Source organism: Ammospiza nelsoni, chromosome Z (assembly GCF_027579445.1).
Source record: "Ammospiza nelsoni isolate bAmmNel1 chromosome Z, bAmmNel1.pri, whole genome shotgun sequence".
In the NCBI taxonomy this organism is placed as follows: Eukaryota; Metazoa; Chordata; class Aves; order Passeriformes; family Passerellidae; genus Ammospiza; species Ammospiza nelsoni.
In genome coordinates, this window is record NC_080669.1 from 37,912,846 (window position 1) to 37,934,164 (window position 21,319).

The window sequence follows — 21,319 nt, forward strand, 5'->3', positions numbered from 1 at the left end:
GATCTAGAATAGTTTAAATAAATCCTAAAAATTGAGATGATGCAACCACCCTGATCATGTTTTTAATTTTCAACTACAAGAATATAGTTTTAAAATTACCTGGTCTGTTGACAACATCCTGCAATTCAGTGACAGAACTGATTATTGCAGCAAGGAGGTTGGAACTAGCAAACCAGCTGAGTGCTTCCACACAGTTAAGCTCTTCATCTTCACAACCTATGGAATAGAATTGTAGCTACCAATATAACTCAATAACTTAAATGAGGCACACTACTTTCTCTTTCAGAAACTGACTAAAGCTAAAAGTTCATAAGCCATAGACTATTTTCAGAACAATTTAGACTGTATTAAATATCCTTCCACTAGCACTAAACCAGAAAAATAGATGAATCTCCTAGTTTCAAAAGCATTTTTTATACCATTTTTCCTTGTAGAGGGATACATAAGCTGGTTTGGTAACAGAAAGGGACTAAGAGGATATGTATTTCCTCTAAAGGAAATCCAGAAATCTTACATTAATATTTTACCTGAATCAGTAAGAAACGTTTTCGCATTTTTCAATAGGAAATAAGTACTACAAGTTATTACTAAAAGAATACACATTCTCAAAAATAATGTCAGTGGCAAATAATGTAGGAACATTTCAAGAAATTTATCACATAGGGCAGATGCAGTAGGACCTAGTTCTGAAATCTACGGTACAAATATTGAGGGTATTAAACCATGGGAGCTCACGTGTGTAGTTGCAACTTTACTTGCATTGTCAAACAGACAAAGCATTTCATTTTAGGGGAAATTACATGCATCAAGTTATCTAGAAGTTCCAAATTCAGAAATTACATTTGTTAAAATGTCATTAAATTTGTATTTACACTCTATTATAAATAATATTACTATATGTTATTCAGTAGCCATGTCTTTTGACACAACATTTATAAAAGAAGAAAAAAATCAGCTTACTTAACAGATTACGCTTGCCTTTGGATTCTCCTACACAAACAGGAATTCCAATGCCTTCTTTTAAGCCATTTGTCCAGGTGAAGAGGGAACTAGAAGACTGTGCTAAAACCTTAAGTCTGTTGGCTGCCAAAACTGCAATCACAGCTCTTCGGAATACATAAATCAGGCCCTGAGATTTTCTTCTCTTTAGTTTTGCTTCATCCTGATTGTTTTCCTTATCATGAGAGAGAGCAAGAACTAAGGTCCTAATCTTCTGGTTCACTAATTCATAAATGTTCGCCTGATCCTGGAGAAGGTCTCTTTGGGAAGACATAGCACACAGTCTGCCATACAGAGGATACAGGGCCCCTGCCAGTAGTGCACAGGCTGCCAGGAGGGAGGAATGCTCCTTTTGAAACTGTGTTAACATCTTTTTCACAGAAATGTTTTCAAGAGCCAATTTCTCTTGACTTTTTTCAAGGACATAAATTTTTTCCTTATTTTTCTCTGCTGCTTCTTGGTACTCCTGGGGTAAGAGAAAAAAACACCAAAGAAAAAAACCCAGAAGAAATATTAGCGAAAAGTTTTTAACTTAACAAAATCATTTTTACCTAGACAAAAGATAAAAGAAAATACTTTCTTTTTTCTTCACATTCAAGTAACACACTAAAGGAACAAATATTATTAGTAATGATGATAAAACTATCTCTCCTAAAAAACTGTTAAACAATTAAATACATGAAAACAAAATAACAAAGTAAAGTTTGCACAGTCTTCAGTTACAAATGGATTCCTAGTTCCTGATGATAACCCTTAGTACTCCAATAGCCTGCACCTGGTTGTCCACAATGCAGTTTTATCAGTTGACTTAACAACAATTGCTTAGAAAGGAATTACATGCTCCAATTTAAGAAAGATCATTGCTTTACAAAGAAGAAATAAAGTTAGTATAAGGGAGAAGAAAAAAATAAGGAAGGCTCTGGAACATAAACGTAGACAGATTGGCAGCAGCTGGAAAAGGGGAAGTAAAGGTGATCTCTTAATTACTTTGTAATCAACCCCCTACTTATATATTCACAGATTGATTAGGTCTCATACAGAAGTGAGTTTTCAAAAGAACAGTGTAATACAGATGTTTTTATTTTGCCTAGTACCATAATAGATTTTTTTAAGTTGCAGAACATTTTTTTTTCCTCTAAATGCCCTGAAATAGGGAAAGAGGGAGATTTAAAATAGCAAGCTAGTATAGAGAAATTAAGATGGTAACAAGTCAGGAAATGCCAGGACTACAGTTAGAGGATGCAGACTGCAGTACTGGAATCAAGACGCTACACTGAGAGTTCTAAGTGACCTCTGAGACTTAAACTGGGTTTTTGATGCATAAAAGCCTGCTGTGATTGAAACAGTGACTACATTTAAACAGGCTCCACTGGTATAGGGAGATAATAAATTTTAGGCACGGCTCACAAAGACTGCATAAGCTCAAGTTAAATGCTAATACTTCAGCTACAACACATGGTCACAAAAAGGCAAACATGGATGCAACTACAAGTCCATACGATGATGAAAACTGAGGATTTTATTTAAGTTTCAGATCCCTCTCTTAGAGCTATGGACAATTTTGTTGAACACAGAGTGATATTATTCCTGTAGCAGTGGTCCAAAAAGAAGCAAAATGGTATTATCCAGCCATATTCTCCTGCATTCTATTTGGTACAGGTCCCAATTAGTGGTGAGCAAGGCACCCTAGTTTCTTTTACCTCCTCCATCAAGCAAAAAGGGAAAAAATATACACAGCTATCCCTAGAATGAAAATAGAAGATTTCACGCTTCTACAGAGATGTACCCTAGTCAGTTCAAAATGTCTTTGACCAAATAAATATTTTATAATTTTTTTGGAAGGGAAAGAATTTGTAATGCTATTAAAATACTTCAAGCCATACAAAAATAGAGTAGGCCACTAAAATATTTAATTTCAAGATGCAATTAACAGGCCACATATGTCACTTTACTATGCTGAAATAAAGTATGAACATGGACAATACTTTCAGTGCTACTGCATTATTTACAGTGTTTGATTTTTATAGATGAAAACCCTGATAGCATGACTGGAAGGAACTGAAAAGGTGAGCCAAATTTAGAAAAGCCTATGGTTTCTGGCCATCACAGGTGAAAGGCCAATATCTAAGTAAACAAACTGTGATCCCTACAGGGTTGTTGGGCAGCAATACCAATATTCAGTGCTCTTACTAATTAAGGAGCTTTTTTAATGCTTTTTGTGATATGGTAATATGCAAAAGTAAATGAGACAACCTTTGACTTCACAAATGTAAGTTTTGCAAGAAAACAGACCTTCTCTCTTTTATTGGCTAATAATTTCTTTTGCTACGCCAGACACTGTTTCTAGAGTTTTCTTTAAAGCTTAAAAGCACAGTTCTTGAAAGAGACATGGACTTTTCTTCCTAAACATTGGCAAGCTGGTTTCCTTTTGTGTTTGAGCTTTGAGGGGCACCTCACTGAGTTGCAGAGCTCTATCCATTCCAAGAAACCTTAACAAAAAATCAGGTGCTACTAGCAAAACTATTTTATCCTACTTCTTACTACACCCTTAGCCTTTATTCTGGCATGGAAACAGAACTGAAAACTAGAAATATAATGACACAGAGACTTCAAAAGGTTTTTCTTTTGGAGACCTGAGCATAGATGGCAGTAGAGGAGAGAGGGCCTACCCCCACATGCACTAAAGCTGCCCCCAGGGAGGGCAAGCAAGCAGCAACACGATGAACAGAGAGGGCAAACAGCACGAAACTTGAGCCAGAGCACCATGACACTGTTTGCACATGCAGGGCAAGCAGGAAGGGCACTGAAGCACTGCCACCTCAAGCACTTAGCTCAGTTGGTGATCTTCACTCTCAGTTATTGAGCTGAGGTGTGGTGTTTGTTTGGACAAAAGTTACTTCCTCTGTGCACATCAAAAAGGGGCAACCCAGATGGAGTGCCCATGAAACCATGCAGGAGTCTGGGTCTCAGACTGCAGGGAATTGTGGAGCCCGGCACTGCTCTCAGGGCAGAAGAGACAGCAGCTGTGTGAATTGTGATCAGGTGGATGACTGACAAAGCCTAACACTGGAGCTGAGAGAAAAAGTAGAAAAACTAAGAAGAAATAGGGAGCCTGAGGAAGAGACTGAGTGGTGGAGCTGCATTCTGCCACACCTCAAATGCACGCACTGTCCACTTCACCTGAAGCAATGGATCCCCCACCCTCTCACCACCAGGCAACATGGGACCTTAGAGACAGAGGTGAGTGGAAACAGATTTTTGCTTGGGGTGAGCAGGTGAATCTTCTCCCAAACTACTTACCTTCTCTAGGTGCCCTTATACAGCAGGTATGGGGCCCTGGAATCTCAGAATCAGGGAAATAAGAATGTGGATGAAAGTCCATCTAGGCTGGACTGATTGTCTAAGACAGGGCAGCCTAGCCCCTACATTTTGACCTCCTCAATTAAGAAAAAAAGGAACGGCAGTAGTGACTCCCTTTTTAGAGAAATGAAGAACCCAGTATGCCAACCAGAATTAACCTATACAGAAGTATGTTGCCTCCATGCAGCCCAGATAAGAGACAGCACCAACAAACTGCCCACTGGTACAGCCAACTGATCACTACCCATTACCTGTTTACCAGGTGGGTAGCAACAAAGTCCCAATGAAAAGGCTGTGAATGATCAAGAGGACCTCAGGGCCTTGGGATAACTGGTCAAGGGATCTGGAGCACAAGCTGTGTTCTCTTCTCTCCTTCCAGTTGTGGGGAATGATAGGGCAAAACCCAGGAAAATCCCAGAGGAACATATGGCTTCAAGCGTGGTGGTGTTACCATCAGAATTTGTGGGGTTTTGATCATGGGTCAGTTTATATGATACTGAGTCTGCTGACAACAAATGAGATCCTCCTAGCTCAAAGAAGGAAAAGGATCTTAGCAGAGTTCACTGAAAGAGCTTTAAACTGGATTTAAAGGGGAACAGGAACAAGGCCAAGCTCGACAGAGAAAAGGTGTGGGAAGGGGAGAACTACAGTGATCACCCAAGCAGCAAAAGGATGCTTAGGAGGGGATGCCTGCCGAGGGTACATGAATCCAAAGACATAATCAGAGGACAGACTGTGCACTCCCACTGGGTATATTGACACAATCAAATACTTCCATGGAGTGCTGTACACCAATGCACACAAAATGGGGAACAAAGAGGAGGAACTGGAGATCTGTGTGATGTCAAAGGACTCTGACCTTTGCAATTAGAGATGTGGTATGAGAGCTCACGTGACTGGAATGCTGTAATAAAGTACATGCTATTTAGGAGAAGGAAACAAAGAAGGCGAGATGGTGGAGTTACCCTCTCTTGAGGCAACACCTGGAATGTACAGATCTCTATCTTGGGGTGGATGGTAAGTGAGTCAAGAGCTTATGGGTCAGGATAAAAAGGCAGATCAGCAGGGGTAACACTTGTGAGTGTTTGCTACAGGCCACCTGAGCATCAGGAGAAGGTGGATGACATCTTCTACAGGCAGCAAAAAGCAGCCTTAGAGTCACAGATACTGGTTTTTGTAGGGGACTTTAACTATCCTGACATCTGCTGCAGAACCAGCACCATGAAACAGAAACAGCCCAGGAGGTTCTTGAGAAGCAGTGATGACAACTTCCTGTCACAGGTAGTGGCGGATCCCACAAGGAATATTGCTTGACCTCACACTAACAGGGAAGGCCTTGCTGGGGCATGAGAGTTGGTTGATGTTCAAGGATAAGTTCCTCCAGATTCAAGAACAACACATCACGATGTGCAAGAAGTCAGGCAAAGAGGGTAACAGACTTGCATGACCAAATGAAGAACTGTCATTACCCAGGCAGGAAATACACAGGAGATGGAAAGAGGTCACTTAGAATGAAGATAGAGAGGTTGTCAGAGTAAGTAGAAATGAGACAAGGAAGGTCAAGGTGCATCTGGAATTAAATGTGGCCAAGCATGTCAAGGACAAGGGAGGTGATCCTGCCCCTCTACTCAGCCTTAGGGAAGCTACATCTGGAGTGCTTTCTCCAGTTCTGGGCTCCTTGTTACAAGAGAGACAAGGAGCTACTAGCTCCAACAGAGGGTGACAAAGGGACTGCAGCATCTTTCTTAAAATAGAATGAGGGACCTGGGTCTGTTCAGCCTCAAGAAGAAATGATTGAGAGGCAAACTCAGATATATATTGCCTCTCCCAACATCCATGCAGCTAATCTCAGGAAATGTGGGTTATATGAATGGACCTTGGGGTGAATCAAGAACTGACAATTGCACAGCTTAGTAGCTTTGTAAAGACACTGTCCTAATAGGGGAGCACAAAATCCACATGGAAAAATGATTTTCAAAGCTCAGGTTGATGTGACAGCTGGAACTAGCCAAACACTAAAACATAAAGCAATGTCTGCTGCAATAGGCTGCAAGTGCAACAAAGTTTTTTTTTAAAGACACTTCACATCAGTGGTGGAAACCAGTCTGTGACACAGCCCCCAAAATCTCCTCCAAGAAGAGGCTCCAGCAAAAAGGCGATATGCCCTTTTGCCCATCCAACAAAAGGGGATATGCAGAATGTAGTTGTCACAGTTCCCTTCCACACTCCCAGTCCCCTCAAAAAACCTGATCAGTGGATCAGAATCTAGGTAGAAGCCTGCAGTCAGTGATGCTCCCAAGGGTCCAATCTCATTGAATTTGTTATCACTGACCTGGAGGAAGGGATCAAAGGCACCCTCAGCAGGTTTGCTGGTGACTCCAAACAGGGGCAGTGGCTGATGCACCTGAAAGCTCTGCTGCCATTCAATGGGACCTTGATCAGCTGGAGGGTTGGGCAGAGAGAAACCTGGTGAGGCTCAACAAGGGCAAGTGCCAGGTCCTGCACCTGGGCAGGAACAGCCCCAAGTGCCAGCACAGCCTGGGGCTGACCTCCTACAGAGCAGCTCTGTGGAAAAGGACCTGGGACTCCTGGTGCATCACAAGCTGCCCATGAGCCACCAGTGCCCCTGTGGCCAGGAGGGCCAATGTCATCCTGGGCTGCATTGGCAAGAGTGTGGCCAGCAGGTCAGGGAGGTGAACCTCCCCCTCCACTCAGCCCTGGTGAGGCCATTCCTGGAGTGCTGTGTCCAGTTCTGGGCTCCTCAGCACAAGGGAGACAAGGAGCTGCTGGAGAGGGTCTAGTGGAGAGCCACAAGGATGATCAGTGGTCTGGAGCTTCTCTCTCATGAGGAGACACTCTGGGAGCTGAGATTGTTTGGTCTGGAGAAGACTGAGAGGAGATCTCATCAATACACAGAAATATCTCAAAGGTGGGTGTCAGGAGGATGGTGCCAGACTCTTTCCAGTGGAGTGATTCAGCACTGATGTTGGATGACGAGCAATGGCCAAAAACTAAGGCATGAGAAGTTCTACCTCAACATGAGGAAAAACTTCCTTAGACTAAGGGTGTCAGAGCACTAGAGCGGGATACTCAAGGAGATTGTGGAGTCTCCCTCTCTGGAGACACTCAAAAGAAAAAAAAACCCAAAAAAACTTGACGCATTCTGATGTAACCTGCCCTAGATGACTTTGCCTTGTCAGGTGGGTTGGACTAGATGGTCTCCAGTGGTCTCTTCCAAACCTAACAATTCTGTGACTCTCATCAGTGTCTACAAGTATCTAAAGAAAGGGTGTCAGTGGATGGATCCAGGCTCTGCTCAGTGATGCCAAGAAACAGGACAAGAGGCAATGGGCACAAACTGACACACAGGAAGTTCCACCTGAACAAGAGGACGAACTTCTTTTCTGTGCAGTGACCGATTGCCCAAAGAGGTTGTAGAATCTCCCTTTCTGGGGATATTAAGGAACAATCTGGACACAATTCTGTGCAATGTGTTGTAGGACAATCCCCTTGAGCAGGGGGGTTGCACCAGATGACCCACTGTGGTCCCTTCCACCCTGACCCATTCTGTGATTCTGTTAGTCAGTGATTCCTGTCATTCAGCTGTTTTATTTTTCCAAATGCATATAAACATACAGGTATATCTAAAAACAACATCAACTACCCTCTCTTTGCTGTGTTTTAAGTACATGAGCCAGACATGCCTGCCAAAGAAAGACCAGGACCAGTACAGTTACATACATTTATTTTCCTCCCTTTGCAACAACTATAGTGATTTTTCATATAATTGCAATATATCCCATCCTTTATCTAATTCACCTGTCTTGCTGTAAAAGGCCTCCAACCAAGGAAAAAGCAGACACTTTTTTTTTCCTTTCCAGGGGACTTTTTCCTTTGCCTGTTTAGTAAACCTTCGATTTTTCTGTTAAAATTGACATTTTAAAGTAATTAAAGTACTTTTCTCTTATAATATATTTTTGCATACAAGAACAAAACCTTTCTATTTTAAGCAGTTGCCACAAAAAATGGGGCAGATTAATAAATGTCTATATAATAAACAAACAACAACTGGTAGTTAAAATTCAGAGGACATTTCCTAGGGGACTATAAATAATAAATAATTTGTGTGAGGCTAAGGAGCAGGCATAGTAACATTTTCAAAATGGCACACTATCAAATCAAGAGGACTAGGCTCCTGCAACAAAAGGCAAAGAAAAAGGATGTGCATTTTAAGCTCCATTGACTCTCCAAAAATGGAGACCACTGACAAAGAGTGGTATCTACAGAACTTTGTTTATCGCTGATCTCTGATAAGGCTACTCTGGGAACTTCTTTCCCATAGAAAAACAGTAAAACTGCTCTCTGATTACACCATCCATCTGACCTACCTACTACCAGCTATGAGGTAGTACCTATTAACATTCACACATCCTATTGTGGAACCAGGGACCCTGAACAATACTAGCTGGGGACAGAAGCAGTAGCAGGTGTCAATGCCACTAAAACCTCCAGATTTTGCAGTGTTTTAATTATAAGGAGACCATTATAAAAAGCCCTGACTCTCCACTGCCGTTCTAATAAACCAAAACAATAAGTTTCAAGATACATTGCTGATACTGCTGTGCAATTAGAGCTCTCTGTTAACTCCTGCGAGTGTGAATTGACAGTCTATGGTTTTCTTTCACAGACATGTCAACAATTTGAAAAACTAAAGAAGTCTCAATACAGGACCTCTGAGGGGAAAATATCCAGAAGACGTCATGGAACACTGGTTGAAGACAAAGCTACAAATAAAAGGAAGCATCCTATGATGTACCATTAGGTTGGTGCAGGACAGCAGAAATCACTCATCTTCCCTTTTCAGAATGGAACTAAACCCTACAAGGGGTTATTTCACCAAAGTGCTTGCAATTAACACAGATCTTGGGATGAAAAATGTAGCAAATTGCTGCAGTTTCCTAGTAGCTCTAGAATAAGTGTCCTAGAGTGAGAAGACCCCCAGCTGTACAATGAAATACTGGCAAGTTATATTCCACTTGTACTGATTATATGTTTCCTATAAAATTTAATGAATAAAGCTTGCTAAAATAATTAAATTTAAATATTGCGTTCTGCATCTTTATGTAATCACTGGTAGTCGGCAAATCTTAAAGATCCTTTGAAGACATTCTGTAACTTGTGGCACATTTTCCCTTGTTTTCTTTGGAAATAAGGCTATGATATTAGTCTGTCTGTACACCTCTAATCAAACAAAGCACTGATCTTGCAGACAAATATGGCTAACTGGCTCAAAATACAAAAGATAAAATACAGTTAAGCCAGGAAAAATGGGCAATCAGGACTAGAAAAGCCTTAGCAGTAGACATTTATGGACCCTATGGGTGCCAAGAAATAAAAGGCTTAATTTGGTATTTGCAAATTGAAAGTCAGTCACAAATTAGAAATCGAGAAGAAATTAGACTGTCTTCTTGAGAGTTAGACACTGAATGGTAAGGAAGACAAACTGGAACACAAGATGGAAAAGAGATCGTTGAATCATCTAAGTGTATACAGACATTGTACTACCTAGATTACAAAACCACCAGCTTGCACTCCAACATTACAATAACCTGTGTTAGAAAACAAGCCCAGATGTTTTCTAAGGAAAAATATTCCCGTTTTAGTGATTCATTAGTCCTGTACAGGAAGCTGACAGATGAAGTTTTTTCCAAAACACGTGCCTAAGTGCATGCCAGAAAAAGGAGACACTTTTTTACGTACATGCTTTACATGCTATCTATACAATCAAGCTGCAGAGACTGGGAGGTTTAGCACCATCCCAAAGAATGATGCAGTACTGTGGAACACCTATTTTTCACAAAACACAAGAGTTTTTAAAGACATGACCCATCATGCATAGGAGGAAGAAATCTAAATTGTGTAACTCCACTTTTTATTTAAGAAGGAAATGTAATTTTTAAAATTAAAATGAAGCTTCCTTGTTCTACCATTCTTTCTGTTGGCAAATGAAAGCCATAAACTGAAACTACATGATGATGGGGAAATTAAATATAAATCTGGATGCCACTTATTCCACTCACACTGATGTTTGTAGCCTTGTCAATACCCAATGTGAAATGTAAATATCAAGCAAAAAAATCTAAAAAAATATAACTCAGTCCTAAGAACTCACCATAAATTGCTCTTTAAATAGAATGCTTCATAAATGTATTTTTCAGCACACAAGGACTTCCAAGACTAAAATCTGCATCAAATATAGCATTCTTCAGATAAAGTAAGTCACAGGTGGCAGTCACAAGTAACAAGGCATACCTTATCTCCTCAATTTCACAACACTTTTATTGAAACACATGTAAATGAATGTGATTGAAAAGATGGTGAATGGTAGTTGTAGAATAATAGTGAGCATTTTAAATTGCAAATAACTTGTCTAACAATCAGTACCAATAGCATTACACTTTTGACCCACTGCTCACTGATTCATCTGTGTAACAGCATCCTCTAATACTGTTGAAATCTACCACTGCTAATTGGTTTTTAGGGTCAGAACGTATATATCTAAATTTATCCCCAGATAAGACCATTTTACTGTATCGCTACACAGTCTTTGCAAAGCAGGACACTGAAAAAAATCACTGCTGCCCTATATAATTCTTAAATCAAGCAAATTCAATCTTACAGCCTTAACATTCTCAAAAAAACCCCAAAAAGCCAAATTAGGCAATTCACTCCTAGAATGTTTTAACAAAGACATTTATTTCTTATTATAAATGAAGTCAATACTGGCATGGAGTTTGCAGATTTTTTTTAATTTTAAACAACCTTAAACTGGTTAGGGGTTCAAACTATGGAAATAATCCATTAAATATTTACAAGAAAAAAAATCAGAAGTTCATAGCACCATACCTGTGCCCTTGCATGAACTTCCCCAAGGAGACCTGAGTACTGCTGTTCCAGATACTTTTTTTCGTTCTGCCAACAGCTTGCCTGCGCTTTCATTTGTTCAGCCATTTTGTTAAAAGCATCTTCCTGGCTCTGCTGAAGCTCCTTCATAGTATTGGACTTGTTTTTACAAACATATTCCAGGTGAGATATCTGTGTAACAAGCATTTAAAAAGAAATTATTTTATTTCTCTAAGCATCTTTTTACTTTATTGTGTATATCAGTTTAACCACAGATGTCATAAAATCTAAACTGTAATTTCTTCAATATTTTCATTAAAACTAAGTAAAAGCCTTTCATGACAGATTATTTACTTGAGTTGTGCAACAATATGAACAAAAAATTGGATTCAGTTTTGCCATTGCCATACCATACTGCAGATGCTTATTGCTTTCTTTGTTGAAAACCTGAACTGGACATGTCTCCTATGTTTTGGCTTTTTGTAAACAAGAGCATTAAATCATGTGATGGTAAAGTATACCAATCTGAGTATACCAGTCCCTTAGAAGTTTGCAAGAATTGTAGATAATATATAAAAAAAACAGTCCTTAATATAATTTTTGTTTTAGTGGAAAACCAAAACATTCCAAATACTATTAAGCATTAAAAGAATTTCAGAACATTTTAGCACACAGAAGTTGTTTTTGACAAGTACAAATGGATTCACTCTGTGGATAACTTAGTAGCTCCCACGCAAACTAAATGGAGGAAAGAATCAAGGTAAGAAAAATTGTGAAATACACACACCTACAATTAACTACTAGAGAGTATCAGTAAGCTACTTTTCAAATGCATCACACAGAAATGCAAGAGGAAAATTTTGCTCCCAAGAAAGCAGTTACAACATGAGTGACATACTGTTCAAAATCCCTGAAAAGCTGGTGAGTATATGAAAAAAGTCCTAGAGACCTCACAGTCAATATCAATAACCACACTAAATTAAAAAGCAAGAAAAAATATGACACAGTATCCTCAAACACTGCCAATTATGTTCACTCCCTTCTCTTCCACTCCCCTTTCCTCATTTACTTCAAAAGCAAAATGCAAAAGTATATCAAATGTTCATAATCCAGATTTTATCCTACCCCATCGGTGAGGAGGTAGGTCCAACTGACTGCTGAGGTATTTATTAATTGATGGGCAGAGTTAAAACAATTCACTGTAACCAGCCCTGCATCTTACCCAGACCAGAAGAGTGGTCACTCCTGAAGATGAAAAATGTCAAAATAAGATTTTCCCCTACTATGTCTTAAAAAATGTCAGCAGAGACAAGTTCTGGAGTTGCTGTACTAGTCTTAGGACTGACCTGATCAATGGAGCCAGAAAACGAACTGAAATTCTAAAGACTGTCATATGTTAGTCTGTGGAGTCAGTTTAATTTATTTAAAAGGAGATTTTTCTTTCCTAAAAATGCAGGGATTTATGGAGAGAAAGGCCACATAAGCTTACTTGCACCCTGAAAATTACAGCTCCTCTCTACAGCAAATACTGAAATGTTTTATAAAAACTGGTATTTTCTGTTTGTGTTACTGAATATAATTCTATAATCCATGAGTTACAATTAAATGAAAAAATACACTGTCATTCTTTCAAACGAAATAATAAACTCTGAATAATAAACATATAATTTAAAGACGACACTCCTTGAGTAAGGGCATTTTGTTTCAGTTTTATGGTAAAATAAAGACTTGCTTTATTAGTGTAAATGACTAAGTTCTTTGAATTGCTTCATCAGTAAGATTAATTTATTTTCTTTTAATTAGGTCCCTGTGGCTAATATTGGCTAGTACTATTAGCATGTCCTGCACTGAAAGTGGAGCTTAGAGACTTCATACAGACTTCAGTCACATTTACATGCCCACAGCAATGGCATCAAACTGAGTTGTAGACAAGCCATAATTAATGGTATTGAATTATTAACGTCCAAATTCTTTTTGAAATAAGATGAATGTCAGTCCTTTTTAATGATACTGCAACGTGGACAAATGTCACTGAATTTAATAGAGGTAGCTGGTGCCTAAGGACACTTACCTTCTCATTAGCCCTGTTGAGGTCTGAGATCAGGGCATCAACATTCTCCTGCAAGATTACACAAAGCTCAGGCCAAGAGAATCTATCTAGGATGCCTTCTGGTTGTTTTATAAGCACACAGCCTGCTATCAAATGCTGGTATAAGCTGTGAAGGAAGGTTAGTTTCTCCTGAAACAAAAGGAGAATTACATGATGTATCTGAACAGTGTTAGAACTGAAAGATGTGCATTACATGGGCAGTAATACGAACTACATGCAAGTGAAAAAAAGCCCACATGGCTCATTCACAAACCTTTTTCAAAATACCATAATTGCTAATATTTGCAGTCATACATATTGAAGCGAATGTAAGAAAACAGTTTTCACAAAATGTGTCTATTCAGACATAATATATAAATAGTTCATATAAATACAGGACAGTCCTGCTGTTATCACAATGGACTATCTGATACAGATAAAAAATTCCATGCTATTAGTATATGCAATTTATTTATTTATGGTAAAACTTTCAGTTATACTCTAACTGTATCCATTTACAACAACTGCAGAGCATGCAGAAAATCTTCTGATTGGCTTGGCAGCACAAGACACTATTTATACAACTATCACTCTGAAGTCTTTTTTAAATTGTTTTTGTATGGATTATATATGAGACCAAATGGCCAGACAAAACAGGCTTATAGCTTCATGAGTTAAATTCCACAAGCCATGCCTCATTCATTTACACTGATTTTAGTCAGTAATATAATAAATTGATGCAAGTTATAAATAAACTTTAGCAACAATAGAATGCTATAGAAATTCCATCCTTAGTGCTTTCAGTACATATATGCAACTTAGCAACTTTGATTAAGACAACAATAGCAAGTTGTACCTCAAAAGTCACAAGGACAAAGTCTGTAAACTATTGCAAAGGTTCCCATTATTTTCCAGGGGTCTTGGTTGAAATTTTCCATTAAGAAAATATGGATGGCCAAGATTGGAAAGTAGGATTGTTCTGAGCTCTTGCCATTACACTTACATGTATTTTCTCACAATTATCTCATGGTGCTTTAGGCAATTAAAAATAAATTGTAATTCAGTTTAGTTTAACTTTGTTTCTAACAGATCTACAAATTCCCCAAGGAAAATCCAGTGCGCCACCATCATTACATTTGATGTTTGAGCTGTGATAAAACTAGGATGACAATTATCCATTTGGCATGAGAAACAGGATTCCAAGACCCCAAATCAATTCACACATGTTGAATGCAACCACAGGCTTGTAGACATGCTGACTTTACAATATAGCCAGACTTCTAGTTTCCTCCACTTTAATCATTATCTGATGTGTGTAACAATTCCAGCTGCTTCATGTGGACCCTATTTAAATACCAGACTGTAAAAGAGGTGGAAAGAATGTTTCCTTTTTACTCAGTTGGCATCCATGTCCAAATTTGTGGAAGTAATGAGCTCAATATGCACAACAACTACAAGTATATCATTGCCCTTGCTAGTACAGAACCACTTTATTGGGCGGAAAAAGCAACAAAATTAACATCTGTTAATACATATAAGGAGAAAGATAATAGTTCTGAAATAAGACATTGTAGACCCATTCCCACATATAGCACACTACAATTAGGTAATAGATAAAGGTAAGAATTTCTAGGTTTTGTGGCATGCATGCAAATTACCTCAATTCCATATTTGCTATGTATCAATTTACACATGGATCAGTAATTAACACATGATAATGACAATATTACATGTTTCAATTGTAAAACATTTCTGCTAACTTTTAATTTGAAAGAAAGAAAGAATTGTTCATCAGGCATAGCTTTTTAAATAAAGCCTGTTTTTCAAAAATTTAAAATACAGGAATGATTAAGCTATTAGTTCTGATACAGAAGAAAGGAGAACCAATATGTCCTGAAATCCTGTAGATATTAAACACATATTTCAAAATACGTATCTTAAAATCATATTTTAGGGATAAATCTGTTAAAACTAAGAGTAACCATCTGATGTATGTAAATGTATAAAGCTGAGATTAAATAAAGACTCTTTGACAGTCATCTTGTCTCTAGTAATACCTCCATATCCTTCTGGTAAGCCCTGGTAAGCTTCTGGATTTCATTTTCAGATTCTGTGGCACGTACTTGCTCTTTCTCCCAGCATTGCTGTACATCCTGCAGTTCCATTTTTAAAGTTTCTATTAAGGTCTCTCTGTCTGCACACTTAGTGTGCAGATAGTTTAACTCTTTCTTGGTATCAGCCATGGTATCCTGAACTTCCTGTAAAACAGAGGAATTTAACAGAAAAGCTGGTATAAATTTTACTCTATAAAATGATACCCTATCCAAGTGTTCATCACCTGAGGAAAGAAACAGTCATATAACCACATGTATTCACAAGAATCCAGGCTGGGTGGACTTTATCTTTCAAGAATAGAATTTCAAAATTGACAATAGGCCTCTTGAACAGCTTGCAACTAGACAGCATTGGAAATCCATCTCTGACAGGTAAAGGCTCCATGATACAGTAAACTTCACAGTCCCCTCTACCCCCACAAATGACATGCAGAACACAGGAATGCAACTTATCCTCTGCAGAGCGCAAAGCTCTCAGACCCATTGAAAAGATACATTATTTTCTTAAGTGAATCCCTGATCTGTTAGGGCTGAGTCTGCAAGCAACAAAGATGCTGCTGTGCATTGTATTCTTTAGATACAAGATAAAAAAAAGTGAGGACTCTCTTTGGAGGTTGACCATGGGAAATAAGTAATTAGAAGTAGTCATAAATACTGTTATGTAACAAACACCAAAATCTCATCAGGTAAACAAAGAACTTAATATAATACCCCCTCTGAGCCAAAATATGGTGCAGTTACACTGGATTTCCAGCACTGCTAAAGTTTGCAAAAGGTCAAACTGAAAGCATTGTTTATTTTTCATAAAATCACAGCTTCATAGACCATAAAATCATACAAAACATAACACTAAATTATTCAGAAAATGACAAGCTTTATTCTTCTAAATAGAAACATTAAAATATTAAAGTAATTTTAAATTTCTAATAGAAATGCTTTCAGACTAGATCTAGATTTTGATCATCTATACAATATTATTACCAAAAATTTAGAGAGATTGAAAACTGGTATATTGCATAAAAACCAGTACCCTGTGTGTGTAGCAAGCTCAGTTTGTGCATGAAGAATACAAGTATCTCTTGCAAAGGTTGCAAAATTTTTAGGTGACTTTAAAAAGTGCTGTAACAGAAGTAGAAGTCCTAAATCTTCTGAACATAAATTAGTAAAGAAACTTCATAACAGGTGGCAACACATCATATCCATTAATGTGAAGATTCAATGAATGTTACAGAAAAGCACTGCATAAAACATAAAACAGCATATCCTCAGAAAAAGAACCTGAAAAACGCTGTGTTTACAGACATTCTATTTTGGCAGTAATACAACACACTGCTAGTTGGGAGATTAAGTTAAAACACAACCTCAGGATTTGCTCACTCCCTTGGCTATTGATTTAACCAGACAGGACATTACAAAAGTGGTGTCAGCCAAAAACAGAAAGAAAAAAAATATTTCCAAAACTAAAGGAAAGAGCTCTCAAGTGTTTTTATCTCAGCTAACTTTTACTCCAAGAAATTTTAGGCTGCATACTTTACAGATGTTAAAGAGAACTTGATGCATCACATGCATTGACCCTTCTGACAAACATAAACAAAACAATTAACTAAAGAATTGACATCGTTAAAAAAATATACCTTCATATGCATAGAGGTAACTAAATTCTCTTTCCCTTTTCTTGAGAAAAACAGTTAAACAAAAAAGATTACTGATAATGATTTCAATATAAAACAATACTTGCAAATTTATCAAGGTATTTTAATTATTTCAGAAGGGCAATCATTGAAATTATGTGCTTTATAGTGATAACTAGGATAAAGCAGCATAGTTTCACACAAACTTGTGAGGTGAACTAGTTTGCTCAATAGACTACAATGATAGAAGGACTTACTCTGATAAGAAAAAAAATACTTTTAATCCAGAAAGATAGGTTTTGCAAAATGTTCACATTTTATGCTAAGTTCATTAAACCTACCTTCAGGTCTTGTCTTAAAGCACACATTTTCTCCTCAGATACCTCAAGTTCTTTTGTCGTCTTTTTACACAAAGCCTTCATTTTCTCAAGCTTCAAAAAATATGAAAATCAAAGAGGCTTTTACAGAAAGGGTGCAATGATCTATTCGATATAATATAAAGGAAGAATTTCATACATGAAAGTAAAAAACAAAATTTATTTAAATTCCTTGAAGAGCTTTTGTACTACATACCATCTAAATAATATGCCATTACAAAACACTAAATAATCTTTTACAATTATTTAAAATGAAGAGTAGTGGTAGAATAACAAACTGAGTCCATTCTTACCTATCCTATTAACTCTCAAAATATCTGACAAAAACACAGATTCTGAAATGCACTTGAAAGTGTAGTAAATTCAGATAATGATCTGGGGAGTGGTTTGAGAAAACAAGTTTTCAAGTCAGTGGCCATTTGCAGAAATTGTCTAGCTACAAGCTTGATTCTTTACAGAGCACTGGATAGTACTCACATACTGTAAAAAGCATCAATGTACCACAGAGGCACAATGACTTTTAGGGTTAAAAGCAAAAGCAGTCTCAGAGGTTGCTTAATATGTACTGAGGTACTACCATGCGTACTGGCTTCACTTTCTACTTTCAAAAACAGTAACTACATAACAAAATAATGTGTATCTCTGTTTTTATGATGATGCTGCTAACGCCTGACATTTAAGGAGCAACTCAGAAATAGAACACCTAATATGCAAAATTTATGAATTACATTTAAAATGTTTATTTTAATATTTTGATGTAAGAAAACTTAGCAGAACCCTTAGAAATAATTACAGTAAATTAAAGAATGCTACTGGAATATTTCCAGTCTTTTTATTAGTTTACTAATCGTTTCCCTCTATCCAAACATGTTCTGGTATCTGCACTATACAGAAAGTCAGAAGTTAGTTATCTTCAAAACCCAAAACACTTCTACACCTTTCTAGTTTGTTAGTTTGTGTGACTACACAAACTAACCAGATCTTTTAATCAAATGTTTAACACAGTAAGTTAAAGATGACACATGACAAGTTTACCAGCGTATTTCACATATACATACAGGTGTACACATACATTAATAAATTCATCAATATGTGGGATCTTGTTCAAAATCTTTTTATAAAGGAAACCACTAAAATTTGCTTACTGTTGCGTTGCTACTAAAACCCTTCCTTATTGTGTATTAAAACAACCTAGTTTTATTGCACAGTGCCCTTCATAGTCCCCTTGTGCATTATTGTATTATTAAAGTTTTATTATTAAATATATCTCACACATAAAAAGCCAAAAGCAGCATTCTCTATGGGGGCAGGGGTAATCAAGAAGGACAGAGCACTGCCCTTTCTGTGCACCACAAAGGTGCTCAGTGATCTCTGGCTCCATATGACAACTTCAGGGTCAGTCCCACACAGTCCTACTGGGAAGTCTTGTGGCAGGTCATCTGTTGGTCCTGCTCTGCTTGCGATTTATTTTCCTTGACAGTTCATTCTTCTTTCTGTCAGAACACTCTCTCTGCTTTCTTAGAAGCCACCCCCTTGGTCTCCCCACTGCTGTCTCTGGCACAGTTTCACAACAAAGCACATCACTAAGCCAAAGCCTGCTGAGTCGACTTTTCAACTGTGCTGCCTATCACGTGATGCTCCTCCTCCCAAATAACAATTCGCTGAGGATAATATGTTCCTAGTTACTCTGCAGCTTCCAGACTTGGCTGTCAGAAGAGTTTCATAATGACTATACACATCAGTTCTCTTATCTCGCTGGGAGAGACTTAACAGTGCTTGCTGTTTAAAAAGTGTAATTGTTACCATGGTCACTTATTTTTGTGCCCCTTGAACAAACTCAAAGGTCTTGTGGGAGACCTATTTTTTCCACTAAAAAGGGCAAAGCTAATATAGTTTTCTTTTTTTATTTTTAATTTTTAATTGTTTTAAACCTGTTGAATGACTAGCTAGACTATGCATTTGTCAAAATAATAGACAAAACCTAGAAATTAAATAAGAGTGCTGGCACTTTACAATCTCATCACACCTTGCCTTTCTGTATTTGCCAGTTTTATTCAAAGTCTAATCACAAGTTTGTACAAAAAGTTTTAATCGTGCAGTTAAATTCTCTGTACAGCCTTTAAAGCCACAAATTAATAACACATTTACACCCAAGAGGAGTAATTTAGTCAGACTAGCAAAACACACAAGAAAATAAATGCAAAACTGTAACTTCTCAGTCAGTGATATAAAAGGACTGCATGGAAAACATCTGATTTTTTATAAGGGTAAGTTTCCCAAAATTTAAATACTTCCATTATTTTATTAGATAACATAAAGACAGTATTCTAAGATTTTTATTGAAATTATAGAAAAAAAGCTCCCAAAGAGAATCCATTGAAAACACTCTCCTCAGAAAATTATACCAGTTTTAGAAGTACAGGGGAGCATGCCTGATAGCAGTGACTAATGAGGCTCAACCATTGTGTTTTTAGGAACACTGCAGTATATGCAGCTGCCCTCTTAGATCATTATCTTCTAACTAACATTCTATATATGAGCGGCTTGTTATTCTAAATGTTTTTTGAAAATAATCCCAAAAGACTGAACTAGAAAAGCAAATTAAACTAGAAAGACAAAAAACTGTTCTCCCTGTCCCCACAAATGTGAAACTTTACTGTAGGGCAAAGCTTAGAGAAATAGTAGCGACAGAGATTATTCTTCAGGCATACTTGAAGCTGTCTACTCAACATTCCCACTCTTCTGCAGTTTTTTTACAAGCAAAGTGTATGTTCTGCTGCAGGCCAAATGCAATACATATAGAGCCAAACATTGCAAGTGCTACCTCATTAGACGTATCTTCCAGCTTGTTCTGGTAAGCTGTCAAGGTACACCTCAAAGTGTCAATGACAGAGCAGCTCAGAGGTTTATCTTTGTCCTCACAAGTGCCTGAAGGAAAACACAGAACAAAAATTAAGCCTTAAAGCCACAGAGAGAAAATTACCCACCCTGGATGTGAGGTATTAGAATTATTTAGGGCTTCAGTGACAATACAGAACACTGAAGAGCAGCCTTGTTTGCCATGAGAGATACAGCTGTATAGCCATGCTTTCATAGCAAATAGAGCTAAAAGACATCTGTTTAAAAGCTTTAATAGAAGATACAGGACTGTAAATTCTGGATTACATTTATGTCTAATGCATTTGGTATGCAGTCTCACATATTGTTCCTACTGTAGTTAAACCTGTGTCATTCAGTCAGACAAGCCAACTTTGAAACCACACAATTATATACTTTGAAAAACATGTTGTCTGAAAGTTAAGAATGTTACACTTTTCCTGACATTATTTTGGTGTTGTGACAGAGCATGCATATAGTAATGCAGTACTTCATTTACTCAAAGCCTTACTGAGCCAAAGATCATATGATTATGTTATGCTTGGTATGCTTGGAGAGGACTTGATAACATTTTAAATTATATTAAATTTTATTCTGAAGGATATGACAAAAAAAAAATTATCTGTCTGTAGGGTCCTATATAAGTTCAGTTATAAATCTGATATAACAATTATATACACACACTAAACTTATTTATTAAACCTTTAGATTGGGACTTCTGATCTTGTTGCCCTTATTGGGGACATATGAACAAGTCTGACCATTCCAAAGTGCATAGAACCATGTGCCAAAAAAGCAAAACAACACTGTATTGATCGAGAGGTCACAAGATGTCAGCTGATATTTGGTTTCCAAGAACAAACTTTTCTTTTTTCCTGGTGCTACACCACAATACTAGGTTATTGACAGACCATTCCTCTCAGCATTATTTATATTCTTAGAAAAAAACTTTTATCACTTACTGTGTGG

At 37.5% G+C, this 21,319-nt stretch overlaps 1 protein-coding gene across 2 annotated transcripts in view; it reads right to left on the bottom strand.

Annotated features, from left to right (window-relative positions):
* Positions 1-21,319, bottom strand: part of CCDC171 (coiled-coil domain containing 171) — a 150,475-nt gene that overhangs the window by 81,150 nt on the left and 48,006 nt on the right. For both annotated transcript variants that reach the window (XM_059492458.1, XM_059492457.1), the window contains exons 10-16: positions 20,298-20,401; positions 17,438-17,527; positions 15,409-15,609; positions 13,334-13,501; positions 11,266-11,454; positions 961-1,465; positions 100-216 (exon numbers count right to left, since the gene is read on the bottom strand). In XM_059492458.1, the coding sequence (XP_059348441.1) occupies positions 100-216; positions 961-1,465; positions 11,266-11,454; positions 13,334-13,501; positions 15,409-15,609; positions 17,438-17,527; positions 20,298-20,401 (1,374 nt within the window). The remainder of the gene's footprint in view (positions 1-99; positions 217-960; positions 1,466-11,265; positions 11,455-13,333; positions 13,502-15,408; positions 15,610-17,437; positions 17,528-20,297; positions 20,402-21,319) is intronic.